Raw genomic sequence first — 15,048 nt, forward strand, 5'->3', positions numbered from 1 at the left:
CTTTTGACATTTGCTTTTATACTCCCATTCACTATATCTGAAATATGTATGAGGTTTATACCCCTTGCACTACATTAGTGAAATTTCGAAAAGGCTTATGTGTCTATGTTATCCAGTTTTGTGAGGATTCACTGGATGATCATTTTAGTATTGGGGCTTCTTGCGAGTATTTACTACCCTACTTTACTAGTGAGAGGTGGTGAACATTTGGGCTGTATTATTATCTAGTTGGTACATACGTATATGCCCACAATATTTGCATATATCAGTTTCTACCGCATAGCATCTCTCTGATTATTAATAGTAACACTAATTGTGTGCCTAGAGCTTTAAGCAACATAATTATCCACACTTGCCCCTAAAACACAGCAGTTAAATAATACGTGATTTGAGATTTGAATTTGTTTTCATTAACATGCTTGTTTATTTATCTTCTAAATATCGGTTGATGCAGTTCTTTAACCTATCACAAGAGGAGATTATACATAACGCCCACACAAGACACAGATTGATTAGCTATTTGTTCTCCCTGAAGTTGACTCTAACGTCCACCACACACACGATGTGCATCACTGACATTCACAGTGTACAGATTGGATGTACTGGTATGTGATGTGTATAGACCCGAGTTGGTCCCGCCCATGATTCACATGTGTGGTGTCTTGAGCGTATCATGCTATCGTATTGAGGCAGTATATTGGTTGATCTGCAGGTTGTTTAATTTATTATGAGATGAGACTATACATAACGCTTACACAAGGCGCAGACAGTTTGCCCATTGGTTTTTCTGATATTCACACCCACCACACACACAGTGTGCACTATATTGTAAAGGATTGGTTTTATGGGTATGTGATGTTTATTTGGCCACGCCCATGACTCATACGCGTGGCACCTTGAGCATATCATGCTATCGTGTGGAGATAGTATACTATTGTGATCTACAGGGTTCTTAACCTATCATGAGATGAGACTATATAAAACGCCTACACAAGGCGTAGATTGGTCATTTGTTCTTTATGACTTTATCATTAACGCCCACCACACACACGATGTGTACCATATTCTACAGAATTGGATGTACTGGTATGTGACGTCTATTGATTCCTATTGGTCACGCTCACTATTCACAGGTGTGGCGTCTTGAGCGTTCTATGTTATTGTACTGATGCTGAGTGAGTGATCTAACTGATCTATTACTAACATTGTAAATACTGAGTATGTATTGTTTAAGTGTATATTTGACTTTAGCTTCTTAAGATGATGTTATTCTCTCATGCACCAAAGCGAGGACTTGTTTAACATGATTCTTGTATTATGATTTTATTACAATGATTCATCTAGTTTACACTGTGTTTGTGTACATATACAGCCCTATTTACACATATAGTCATATTTTATATGAGACATTTTTCGATTTGATCACTGATATTATTGTATTTATTATAATTTGACATATCTTAGTCTGATGTTTTGTTACATATATGTCACTTCCTTTAAAATTAGGGGCTGTTCTTCTTTGATTGGGGGTGGGGCATACACCTGTTATAACCACTTGTATTTTGTTAATTTTTCACTTGGTCTGATGAAGGGGTGATTGATCCCCAAAACATTACTATTTTTTGATGTGCCAATAAAGCACCACTGTTGCACAAATCCAGGGAGTGCATGCCTTTTTCAGTTCTATGATTTGTGCTTGCCTGCACCCTGGTAGTTCCTCTTTAGGTGGGAGTGCGCTCTATTTTTTAAATATATATATATATAGAACCAAGAGAAGGTAAAATATAGAGGCGCTTAGTAAAAAGAGCTGATTACTGTATCTATAGTAAGACACATATAATACTAAAGGTCACAATATTGGACTGCTGTATAATATAGAGAGGATGGAAAAAATAGTTAAAAAAAGAGATACATATATAAAACTATCACAGTGTGTAGATAAAAATACCTGAAGCTGTCTGTAGTATATATAGACTTGTCTAGCAGATGGTATTATTATTGCTAGAACACCACAGGTGACAGAAATGGTTCACAGTACATACAATTAATACATGCAATTACAAAGGAAAAACCACAAAAATGTACATGCAAATAGAGTTCATATGTGATACTTTGTGCAAAAAAGGAAAAGGTGGGAATCCCAAAGTGGCGGATCACACTATCCCCTCAGGGGGTTCTACTTACTCTCCTTTACCTCAATCAGTATGAGGTAAGTGTCGCGTGGGGTAAGTAGAAAGTCCTTTTATTATAGAAAAAAAAGAATATTTTAAAAGACCTATATTATCAGAAGTACAATAGGGTACCCCAGTATACCGACTTAATGAATAAATATAATGGAAAGTTAATAAATAAAAATACAGATGGAAGGAATCCAGAAAAAAAGTATTTTTATATCTAATTTATATCATATTATATTGAATTTTCTATATTGACTTTTAAATGTCATGTTTTTATGCAAATATTACTAATTGTCTATCGGAATGCTATGTATTTGAATTTTTTATAGAAATACCTAGATGTACTATATGAATTTTAATCCATGTATTTATTAACTTTGCGTACCAATGTATATTTCTAAATGTTTTCTATGTAATTACTACACATAATATGTGTTATTTGTTGTCTACTAAGGGTGTTCTAAACTGTTACCTTTATAAGTGTAGACAAAGCTTGTATGGGCGGCATTTTAGATAATTGCTGCTTATAACTTATTACAAGCTCCAGAGTGGCGTTTTAATGGAACACTTGAACAGCCAATACTTTTCCACTAATGCCAGTAACAACTTTGGCAGCCCTTACTTCACTCTGTGTCTCGCTACTGAAGGTCATGTGATCTGAGGATCCAATTGGAGTCCATAGGGGCGTGTCGCAGCTCCGCTTTAAAGCCGACGGACTTACTTACAGTCGGTAATCTTTTCTCCTCTGAAGAAGGTTGTGTATGTTTTTAGACCTTCGAAACGCGTTAGGACTTTTATGTACTTATAATTTATGCCACTTTACGGCTTATGAACTGTGCTGTATTTGTTTTGTAAAAAACCGTTCTCAAAAAAACGGATACTGCTACTGCTAATTGCAATGTTCATGCCAATATCTGGTTTTATCTCATTATGCTAATAAAATACCTCATATCCATTTGAGGTTGCCTAGTGTGAGTGTCATTTCATACATTACTGTGCATATAGACCATACAAACGGGGTTGCACTATTATTGTCTTTCTGTTTTCCCATTTCATCTATGTGAGTGAAAGTATTGGAAGACAAGCAACAAGCCATAGGATACTTGCCACTACAAGGAAGGACTTTCTACTTACCCCACGCGACACTTACCTCGTAAGTAGAACCCCCTGAGGGGATAGTGTGATCCGCCACTTTGGGATTTTCACCTTTTCCTTTTTTGCACAAAGTATCACATATGGACTCTATTTGCATGTACATTTTTGTGGTTTTTCCTTTGTAATTGCATGTATTAATTGTATGTACTGTGAACCATTTCTGTCACCTGTGGTGTTCTAGCAATAACAACACCATCTGCTAGACAAGTCTATATATACTACAGACAGCTTCAGGTATTTGATATTTGCAATATATTTTTATCTACACACTGTGATAGTTTTATATATGTATCTGTTTTTTTAACTATTTTTTCCATCCTCTCTATATTATACAGCAGTCCAATATTGTGACCTTTAGTATTATATGTGTCTTACTATAGATACAGTAATCAGCTCTTTTTACTAAGCGCCTCTATATTTTACCTTCTCTTGGTTCTATATTTTCTGTTCTTTATTGGTCTTGTGGGGTTTGGGGATCCCACTTTTCTAATAAGTAATTTTGGGGCTGCATAGTAAGCTATCTACACTCTATATATATATATTTATATAAATCTTTTTCGAATCAGAACTTTTTACTAGCATCACCTATCTTTGCGCCGCTATCATAAATTTTTCTCTTTGTCTACATATATATATATATATATATATATATATATATATATATATAATGTGTGTGTATTTATGAATAAAGAGAACATATTCTTCTATGTTGGGTTAGCACAATTGAGAATATGCAATTGTGTTTGCGCGCAAGTAGGGTTTTAGGTTTTTCCCACTTGTTTTGCTCCATTAACTTCTATGGGGGAATACCTTATCCCTTGCGCATTTTTCTAAGTTCAGCTTTTTGCGCTCTTTGGGTTAGTATGCGACCGAAAACTGTTTGCTTTCAACTTTTTATATGAGCGCTATCTTACGCGTGCAAAAAGCTTACTTAGAGCGGAGTTAGCACTTGAGCGTGAGCGTTAAATTACCGCTCCACTTGCAATCTGGCCCATAATGTGATACACTGCCCAATAGCATCGCTGGAATAAATACTTTCCTGTACAAGTATTGCCAATCAAATCAAAAATCTTGTTTCTTACTTTTTTTTGACCTGAGAAATATTTGACTTACCTTGTTCTTTTTATAGTTACAATTCGGAAACTTGAATTTATTAAAATTAATGATTTTGGCACATGCTTTTTTTCCCAGCTACTTTACAAATGATAAGTAAACAAGTATAACATTACACAGGAGGTTAGAAAATGATGCATTTATTTTTTTATAACAAACTATGCACAAGAAAATATCATTTTCCATTAGAAGGCAGTTATGAACAAAAATAAAGAAAACAGTCTACACAATATGCATACACTATTTGCTTTTTAGCAAAATAATGAAAATACAGAACAGTAAAGTGAAAAAAAAATTACAATTTAAACATTTATTTAAAAAAACTCAATTATTTTAATAGAAAATTATTAATTTTCAACAATCAATAAAATATACAAAATAATTTAAACAGTGCATTCTTTAGGGAAAATAAATTACTGAAAATATCATATTTCTATTTACATTTGCAGTGTTATAAAGTATTATGTTTAGGGCAGTGAATATATACCATTTGTGGATCAAAAAATATAAGTTAATGTAAATTCTATTGTAGCGGCAGTGACAATATTTGCAGTTGTGGTCAATATAAATGTATAACGCAGGTACCACAATTATTATTGCTTTACCAGAAAGAGTAGACATGTGAAACATTAACACCGATATTCCCTATCAATTTGCTTCATGAAAGAAGATTGCCATCAGCTTGTTTTCTGCTGTTATGGCCAATATGAGTATTATAGAATAAATATAGAAATCTTTTGACTGGAATTTCGCTAGGTTTGGGAAAGAAATCTATAGTAACAGCTTTATTTTGTGGGTGGTGTTACATATTTATGCAAATTACTATGGTAGATGTTTCCACGAAAATAAAAAAAGGTGACGAGCCTATTTTCTCTGCATTCTTCTTGTGGGGGTAAAAACAATGATACAATCTCATGTTTTACTCTATAAAGTGGATGTATCTGTATGCTTTTCATGGTGTTCTTTAAGTTGCATGATATGTTAATAAAACTATCCTCAGTACTACTAATTTTTAATGGAGAACAATAATGGTAAGATCAGTTAATAAAGTTTGCTGACTCAGTAACATAAACATATTTGTGTTTTGTTTAATACTAATAGCTGGGTTTTTTTTAATTACATGAACTTTATGAAGCCCATTTATCAAGCTCCGTATGGAGCTGGAGGGCCCGTGTTTCTGGCGAGTTTTCAGACTCGTCAGAAACAGCAGTTATGAAGCAGAGGTCTAAAGACCGCTGCTCCATAACCCTGTCCGCTTGCTCTGAGCAGGTGGACAGGAATCGCCACAATTCAACCCGATCGAGTACGATCGGGTTGATTGACACCTCCCTGCTGGCGGCCGATTGGCCGCGAGTCTGCAGGGGGCGGCGTTGCACCAGAAACTCACAAGAGCTGCTGGTGCAATGCTGAATACGGAGAGCGTATTGCTCTCCACATTCAGCAATGTCTGTCGGACCTGATCCGCACTGTCAGATCAGGTCCGACAGACATTTGATAAATAGGCCTCTATGTATTCATCTTGTTTATAGAAAATGTAGCATTTTTACCGTTTAGTTTGCTAACAGTCACATTAGATATTGCAACCTGAATCCTCCATGATTTATTCTATATGGTGTACATAATACATGGAGCAAAAAGCTGCCTTCTGCTACTCAGGCATACTGCACATAAGAGGGTACAATGCCATTTTGGTGTTAATAGAATCTAGTACTCAACATTAAATTCCCTATGAAATGTATCATTTTGCATAGTTAAAAAAGCAAACAAAATCTTCACAATATCTTTTCGTTATTTATTTTTGGCCCTTTTGCCTTTGATTTAATTTCACAATTGTAACCCTGCTACAATCTATGCAGAGAATGACCACTGTAGTAGGTCATTTATAGGTGTCACTAATTAGCCTTGGGGATAAGAGGCTTTTAAAAGGGAGTGTCCTACATTGTTTAATTGCTGATATATGCTATGCATAAATAACAAATGCGAGTATACTCAGTAGACTGTCCTCAACATGTGTCTATGGAGCTGGATCACATAAAAACAGGTCATCATGGGATGACTTAGAATAAATACATACTCACTATAAGTTTATCTTTTACATCTGTTGTATGTTATTTCATTATAATGCTTTAAAAAATAGGAACTTATTATCTTTACTTCAGTTCTTCTCCATAATTTGGATAAAAAAACATGCATAATAAATAAATTAAAACAAAACATTAAATGTGATAAAGACATTTGTAGCACAATTATTTTAATGTTAGTTAAGACTTGTTGCCACCCTTTAAAAACATTAGTAAAGGCAAATGATTAAAATTGCAGCAGAATGACCAAGAACTAGCACAGTATCTCGTAAACATTCCAAAAACGAAATCTTCTAAAGCAAAAAAGAAAGAAAAAAGAGATAAGTATTGTGCTATTTAATAGTCTTTACCCTATTACTCTAGTGCCAATGTGGGTCTACTACCAATATTCACAAGTCCTGATGACTACATGCTAATTGATCAAAATGGCAGTATTTCACTCTTTTAGCATTTTTTTAATCTTTTATCTTATTTGGCTTGTTTGACTAATTTCTTATGGATTTTTGTATGTACAGTATTGTCCACCAGCTTTATATTTTTGTGTAATTTTATTTTATTTATATTAAATATTTTAGATTGTTTTGAAGGCAATTTTACTATTGTAATACCCATTGAGTTAGAGCTTTAAAAGGATGCATTACTGAATATATATAACAAATTTTTTAAATATGGCCTAAAATAAAATAAGCTTTTTATACTTCAAAGATATTTTAATATATAATTCATCTAAAATAGCAACCATATTAGTTCAATGTACCCATGTTCAAAGCCTTTCAGTGGGAACCCCCCCAAAACTTTTCACTAAACTATTGCTTAGGTACCACTTTGATGCCAGAGGAGGCCTGCAATATATTGCCAAGCAAAACACAATATGTGTCCAATTTCCTCAAGTATTGCAAGTACAAGATCACTTATTTTTCTTTATCCTTTGCAACGCTATAGCTTTATATAGTCCTTTTATTTCCTGTAACACAGCAGCAGGGTTAATCTATGCCCTTTTCATTCACATAGCTTCCTGCTTGGTGATGGTTGGTTGAGGAATAGATGTTGGATGTTTAGATATAGCAGAAATGGCCCCATGTACAATTTTATAATGCTCTGTGCCAGAACTTGCTGGTGGAGATGGCTGAGGAGTCTCTGGTGTAGCTGTAAAACAAATAGTACACTCGTTATTGGAAGGTACAACCTATATGACACAAAAGTCAAAATTAAGCCCTCTTGATTCAGATAGAATGTTTAATTTTAAACAAATTTACTTTGTTTTCTTGATATCCTTTGTTGAAGAGCATACAAAGGTAGGCTTAGGACCGTGCACTTGTCTTGAGAACCATAAGGCTGTTTATGACCTCAGTAAAACATTCTTTGTAATATAGTAAAAGAGACTGTAAAACAGATTTAAAATGTATCTTGATCGATGTTTTACTTTGCATTTCTCCCAGAGGAGACAAAAACTTTAGTGCAACCTTTTCTCCTGTTAAGTGTAGTCAGTCCACGGGTCATCCATTACTTATGGGATTATAACTCCTCCCTAACAGGAAGTGCAAGAGGCTCACCCAAGCAGAGCTGCTATATAGCTCCTCCCCTCTACGTCATATCCAGTCATTCTCTTGCATCTAACTAAAGATAGGACGTGTGAGAGGACTGTGGTATGTTAAACTTAGTTTTTATTTCTTCAATCAAAAGTTTGTTATTTTAAACGGCACCGGAGTGTGTTGTTTGTTCTCAGGCAGCATTAGAAGAAGAATCTGCCTGAGTTTTCTATGATCTTAGCGGTTGTAACTAAGATCCACTTGCTGTTCTCGGCCATTCTGAGGAGTGAGGTAACTTCAGAACAGGGGATAGCATGCAGGGCCCACCTGCAAGGAGGTATGTGCAGTAAATTATTTTCTAAGGAATGGAATTGACTGAGAAAATACTGCTAATACCGATGTAATGTAAGTGCAGCCTTAAATGCAGTAGTAGCGACTGGTATCAGGCTGATATGTATGTATGTATACTCTGAGGTATTTCTGGGGAATGGAATTTCACTAAGAAAATACTGTCAATATTAAAGTAATTTCTCCTGTTAAGTGTAGTCAGTCCACGGGTCATCCATTACTTATGGGATTATAACTCCTCCCTAACAGGAAGTGCAAGAGGATCACCCAAGCAGAGCTGCTATATAGCTCCTCCCCCCTACATCATACCCAGTCATTCTCTTGCACCTAACTAATAGATAGGATGTGTGAGAGGAGTGTGGTTACTAAATTTAGTTTTTATTTCTTCAATCAAAAGTTTGTTGTTTTAAACAGCACCGGAGTGTGTTGTTTCTTCTCAGGCAGTATTAGAAGAAGAATCTACCTGAGTTTGTGTATGATCTTAGCGGACGTAACTAAGATCCATTTGCTGTTCTCGGCCATTCTGAGGAGCGAGGTAACTTCAGAACAGGGGACAGCGGCAGGGTTCCCCTGCAAAGAGGTATGTTGCAGTATATTATTTTCTAAGGAATGGAATTGACTGAGAAAATACTGCTAATACCAATATAATGTAAGTACAGCCTTAAATGCAGTAGTAGCAACTGGTATCAGGCTGTTATGTATGTATGTTGGCACTAAAGTATTTCTGGGGAATGGCACTTCACTAAGAAAATACTGTATACATATAACTTATAGCCTTTCTGCAGTGATAGCGACTAGCAACAGGCTTTTATTATCATTTCATATATTTAAAACGTTTACTGGCAGGTTAATCGTTTTTCTATCTGAGGTACTTGGTGAAAAATTTATGGGCATTATTTTCCACTTGGCTGTCGTTTATTTTGAATAAAATCAGTTTACTGAGCTTCCCCACTGCTGTATTATGAGTGGGAGGGGCCTATTTTGGCGCTTTTACTACGCATTAATAATTCAGTCACAGTCTTCCTTATTCTCCCTGCATGATCCAGGACGTCTCTACAGAGCTCAGGGGTCTCCAAAACTAGTTTGAGGGAGGCAATCACTCACAGCAGACCTGTGAGACTGTGCTTTGACTGTGATAAAAACGTATATATTTTATTTGTTATTCATTTTTTGATATTAAGGGGTTAATAAGCCATTTGCTAATGGGTGCAATCCTTTGCTAAATTAATGCATTTCATGTGAAAAATTAATTGCTATAACTAAACCGGTTCATTGTTATCTCAATGTGACAGTTTTTTTGTGTGCTTCTTAAAGGCACAGTAACGTTTTTTATATTGCTTGTAAATTCATTTGAAAAGTATTTTCCAAGCTTGCTAGTCTAATTGCTAGTTTGTTTAAACATGTCTGACACAGAGGAATCTCTTTGTGCAATATGTTCAAAGGCCAATGTACATAGAAATTTATGTACTAATTGCATTGATGCTACTTTAAATAAAAGCCAATCTGTACATGTTAAGAAAAATTCACCAGACAACGAGGGGAAAGTTATGCCGACTAACTTGCCTCACGTGTCAGTACCTGCATCTCCCGCTCAGGAGATGCGTGATATTGTAACGCCAAGTACATCAGGGCGGCCATTACAAATCACTTTACAAGACATGGCTAATGTTATGACTGAAGTTTTATCTAAATTGCCAGAACTTAGGGGTAAACGAGACCACTCTGGGGTGAGAACAGAGTGCGCTGATAATGCTAGGGCCATGTCTGATACTGCGTCACAATTTGTAGAACATGAAGACGGAGAACTTCATTCTGTGGGTGACGGATCTGATCCAAATAAACTGGATTCAGACATTTCAAATTTTAAATTTAAGCTTGAGAACCTCCGTGTATTACTAGGGGAGGTGTTAGCGGCTCTGAATGATTGTAACACGGTTGCAATCCCAGAGAAAATATGTAGGTTGGATAAATATTTTGTGGTACCGACGTGTACTGACGTTTTTCCTATACCTAAAAGACTTACTGAAATTGTTAACAAGGAGTGGGATAGACCCGGTGTGCCTTTCTCACCCCCTCCTATATTCAGAAAGATGTTTCCAATAGATGCCACCACACGGGACTTATGGCAAATGGTCCCTAAGGTGGAGGGAGCAGTTTCTACTTTAGCTAAGCGTACCACTATCCCGGTGGAGGATAGCTGTGCCTTTTCAGATCCAATGGATAAAAAGTTAGAGGGTTACCTTAAGAAAATGTTTGTTCAACAAGGTTTTATATTGCAACCCCTTGCATGCATTGCGCCTGTCACGGCTGCGGCGGCATTCTGGTTTGAGTCTCTGGAAGAGACTCTTGACACAGCTCCATTGGATGAGATTACACACAAGCTTAAAGCCCTTAAGCTAGCTAATTCATTTATTTCTGATGCCGTAGTACATTTAACTAAACTTACGGCTAAGAATTCCGGATTCGCCATTCAGGCGCGCAGAGCGCTGTGGCTAAAATCCTGGTCAGCTGATGTGACTTCTAAATCTAAATTGCTTAACATACCTTTCAAAGGGCAGACATTATTCGGGCCCGGTTTGAAAGAAATTATCGCTGACATTACTGGAGGTAAGGGCCATGCCCTGCCTCAAGACAGAGCCAAACCAAGGGCTAGACAGTCTAATTTTCGTGCCTTTCGTAACTTCAAGGCAGGAGCAGCATCAACTTCCTCTGCTCCGAAACAGGAAGGAACTGTTGCTCGCTACAGACAGGGCTGGAAACCTAACCAGACCTGGAACAAGGGCAAGCAGGCCAGAAAACCTGCTGCTGCCCCTAAGACAGCATGAAGTGAGGGCCCCCAATCCGGAAACGGATCTAGTAGGGGGCAGACTTTCTCTCTTCGCCCAGGCTTGGGCAAGAGATGTCCAGGATCCCTGGGCGTTGGAGATCATATCTCAGGGATATCTTCTGGACTTCAAAACTTCTCCTCCAAAAGGGAGATTTCATCTTTCAAGGTTGTCAACAAACCAGATAAAGAAAGAGGCGTTTCTACGCTGTGTACAAGATCTTTTACTAATGGGAGTGATCCACCCGGTTCCGCGGTCGGAACATGGACAAGGGTTTTACTCAAATCTGTTTGTGGTTCCCAAGAAAGAAGGAACCTTCAGACCAATCTTGGATTTAAAGATCCTAAACAAATTCCTAAGAGTTCCATCGTTCAAAATGGAAACTATTCGGACAATCTTACCCATGATCCAAAAGGGTCAGTACATGACCACAGTGGATTTAAAGGATGCCTACCTTCACATACCGATTCACAAAGATCATTTCCGGTATCTAAGGTTTGCCTTCTTAGACAGGCATTACCAGTTTGTAGCTCTTCCCTTCGGGTTAGCTACTGCTCCAAGAATCTTTACAAAGGTTCTGGGTTCTCTTCTGGCGGTACTAAGACCGCGAGGAATATCGGTAGCTCCGTACCTAGACGACATTCTAGTACAAGTGTCAAGTTTCCAAACTGCCAAGTCTCATACAGAGTTAGTACTGGCATTTCTAAGGTCACATGGGTGGAAAGTGAACGAAGAAAAGAGTTCTCTATTGCCACTCACAAGAGTTCCCTTCTTAGGGACTCTTATAGATTCTGTAGAAATGAAGATTTATCTGACAGAGGTCAGGTTAACAAAACTTCTAAATGCTTGCCGGGTCCTTCATTCCATTCCACACCCGTCAGTGGCTCAATGCATGGAGGTAATCGGCTTAATGGTAGCGGCAATGGACATAGTACCCTTTGCACGCCTGCATCTCAGACCACTGCAATTGTGCATGCTAAGTCAGTGGAATGGGGATTACTCAGATTTGTCCCCTATGCTGAATCTGGATCAAGAGACCAGAAATTCTCTTCTATGGTGGCTCTCTCGGCCACACCTATCCAAGTCGATGCCCTTCAGCAGGCCAGATTGGACGATTGTAACAACAGACGCCAGCCTGATAGGTTGGGGCGCTGTCTGGAATTCCCTGAAGACTCAGGGATCTTGGACTCAGGAGGAGAGTCTCCTTCCCATAAATATTCTGGAATTAAGAGCAGTTTTCAATGCCCTTCTGGCTTGGCCTCAGTTAGCAACACTGAGGTTCATCAGGTTTCAGTCGGACAACATCACGACTGTGGCTTACATCAACCATCAGGGAGGGACAAGGAGTTCCCTAGCAATGATGGAAGTCTCAAAGATAATTCACTGGGCAGAGTCTCACTCTTGCCACCTATCAGCGATCCACATCCCGGGCGTGGAGAACTGGGAAGCGGATTATCTAAGTCGCCAGACTTTTCATCCGGGGGAGTGGGAACTTCATCCAGAGGTCTTTGCCCAAATACTTCGGCGTTGGGGCAAACCAGATCTGGATCTCATGGCGTCTCGCCAGAACGCCAAACTTCCTTGTTACGGATCCAGGTCCAGAGACCCGGAGCGGTTCTGATAGATGCTCTGACAGCACCTTGGGTCTTCAACATGGCTTATGTGTTTCCACCCTTTCCGATGCTTCCTCGATTGATTGCCAGGATCAAACAGGAGAGAGCATCGGTGATTCTAATAGCGCCTGCGTGGCCACGCAGGACCTGGTATGCAGACCTAGTGGACATGTCGTCCTGTCCACCATGGTCTCTACCTCTGAGACAGGACCTTCTGGTGCAGGGTCCTTTCAAACATCCAAATCTAGTTTCTCTGAGGCTGACTGCATGGAGATTGAACGCTTGATTCTATCAAAGCGTGGATTCTCGGAGTCAGTGATTGATACCTTGATACAGGCTAGAAAGCCTGTTACCAGGAAAATTTACCATAAAATATGGCGCAAATACTTGCATTGGTGCGAATCCAAGAGTTACTCATGGAGTAAGGTTAGGATTCCTAGGATATTGTCTTTTCTACAAGAAGGTTTAGAAAAGGGTTTATCCGCTAGTTCGTTAAAGGGACAGATCTCAGCTTTGTCCATCCTTTTACACAAACGTCTGTCAGAAGTTCCAGACGTTCAGGCTTTTTGTCAGGCTTTGGCCAGGATTAAGCCTGTGTTTAAAACTGTTGCTCCACCATGGAGCTTAAACTTAGTTCTTAACGTTTTACAGGGTGTTCCGTTTGAACCCCTTCATTCCATTGATATCAAGCTGTTATCTTGGAAAGTTCTGTTTTTAATGGCTATTTCCTCGGCTCGAAGAGTCTCTGAGTTATCGGCCTTACATTGTGATTCTCCTTATCTGATTTTCCATTCAGACAAAGTAGTTCTGCGTACTAAATCTGGGTTCTTACCTAAGGTAGTCACTAACAGGAATATCAATCAAGAGATTGTTGTTCCTTCATTGTGCCCTAATCCTTCCTCAAAGAAGGAACGACTTCTGCACAATCTGGACGTTGTCCGTGCCCTGAAATTTTATTTGCAGGCAACTAAAGATTTTCGACAAACTTCTTCCCTGTTTGTCGTCTATTCTGGACAGAGGAGAGGTCAAAAGGCTTCGGCTACCTCTCTCTCCTTCTGGCTTCGTAGTATAATACGTTTAGCCTATGAGACTGCTGGACAGCAGCCTCCTGAAAGAATTACAGCTCATTCTACCAGAGCTGTGGCTTCCACTTGGGCCTTTAAAAATGAGGCCTCTGTTGAACAGATTTGCAAGGCTGCGACTTGGTCTTCACTTCACACTTTTTCCAAATTTTACAAATTTGACACTTTTGCTTCTTCGGAGGCTGTTTTTGGGAGAAAGGTTCTTCAGGCAGTGGTTCCTTCCGTATAAAGATCCTACCTGTCCCTCCCGTCATCCGTGTACTTTTAGTTTTGGTATTGGTATCCCATAAGTAATGGATGACCCGTGGACTGACTACACTTAACAGGAGAAAACAAAATTTATGCTTACCTGATAAATTCCTTTCTCCTGTAGTGTAGTCAGTCCACGGCCCGCCCTGTTTTTATGGCAGGTCTAAATTTTAAATTATACTCCAGTCGCCACTGCACCCTATAGTTTCTCCTTTCTCGTTTGGTTTCGGTCGAATGACTGGATATGACGTAGGGGGGAGGAGCTATATAGCAGCTCTGCTTGGGTGATCCTCTTGCACTTCCTGTTAGGGAGGAGTTATAATCCCATAAGTAATGGATGACCCGTGGACTGACTACACTACAGGAGAAAGGAATTTATCAGGTAAGCATAAATTTTGTTATTTGAGCCTGCACTGCAGTGAAAGCGACTAGCAGCAGGCTTATTAATAACACTTCATAATTTTCAATTTTTAAAACGTTTACTGGCATGTTAATCGTTTTTTCTGAGGTACTTGGTGATAAAACTTTATGGGCATGATTTTTACCACATGGCTGTCGTTTTTTTCTGCATAAAAACAGTTTACTGAGCTTCCCCACTGTTGTAATATGAGTGGGAGGGGCCTATTTTAGCGCTTTATTGCGCAGTAAAAATTTAGTCACAGTCTTCCTATTTCTTCCTCCATGATCCAGGACGTCTCTACAGAGCCCAGGGGTCTCCAAAACTAGTTTTGAGGGAGGTAATCAGTCACAGCAGACCTGTGACAGTGTGTTTGACTGTGATAAAAACGTTTATTATTTCAACTGTTATCCGTTTTGGGTATTAAGGGGTTAATCATCCTTTTGCTGGTGGGTGCAATCCTCTGCTAACTTTATACA

At 38.5% G+C, this 15,048-nt stretch overlaps 1 protein-coding gene across 1 annotated transcript in view; it reads right to left on the reverse strand.

The window, feature by feature from the left end:
- Positions 1–4,822: 4,822 nt before the first annotated feature.
- Positions 4,823–15,048, reverse strand: part of HNF4A (hepatocyte nuclear factor 4 alpha) — a 91,069-nt gene continuing 80,843 nt past the window's right edge. Inside the window, 1 exon segment of the mRNA XM_053689783.1 lies at positions 4,823–7,672. Within this exon segment, the coding sequence (XP_053545758.1) occupies positions 7,530–7,672 (143 nt within the window). The 3' untranslated portion in view covers positions 4,823–7,529.

This window comes from Bombina bombina, chromosome 1 (assembly GCF_027579735.1).
Source record: "Bombina bombina isolate aBomBom1 chromosome 1, aBomBom1.pri, whole genome shotgun sequence".
Lineage (NCBI taxonomy): Eukaryota > Metazoa > Chordata > Amphibia > Anura > Bombinatoridae > Bombina > Bombina bombina.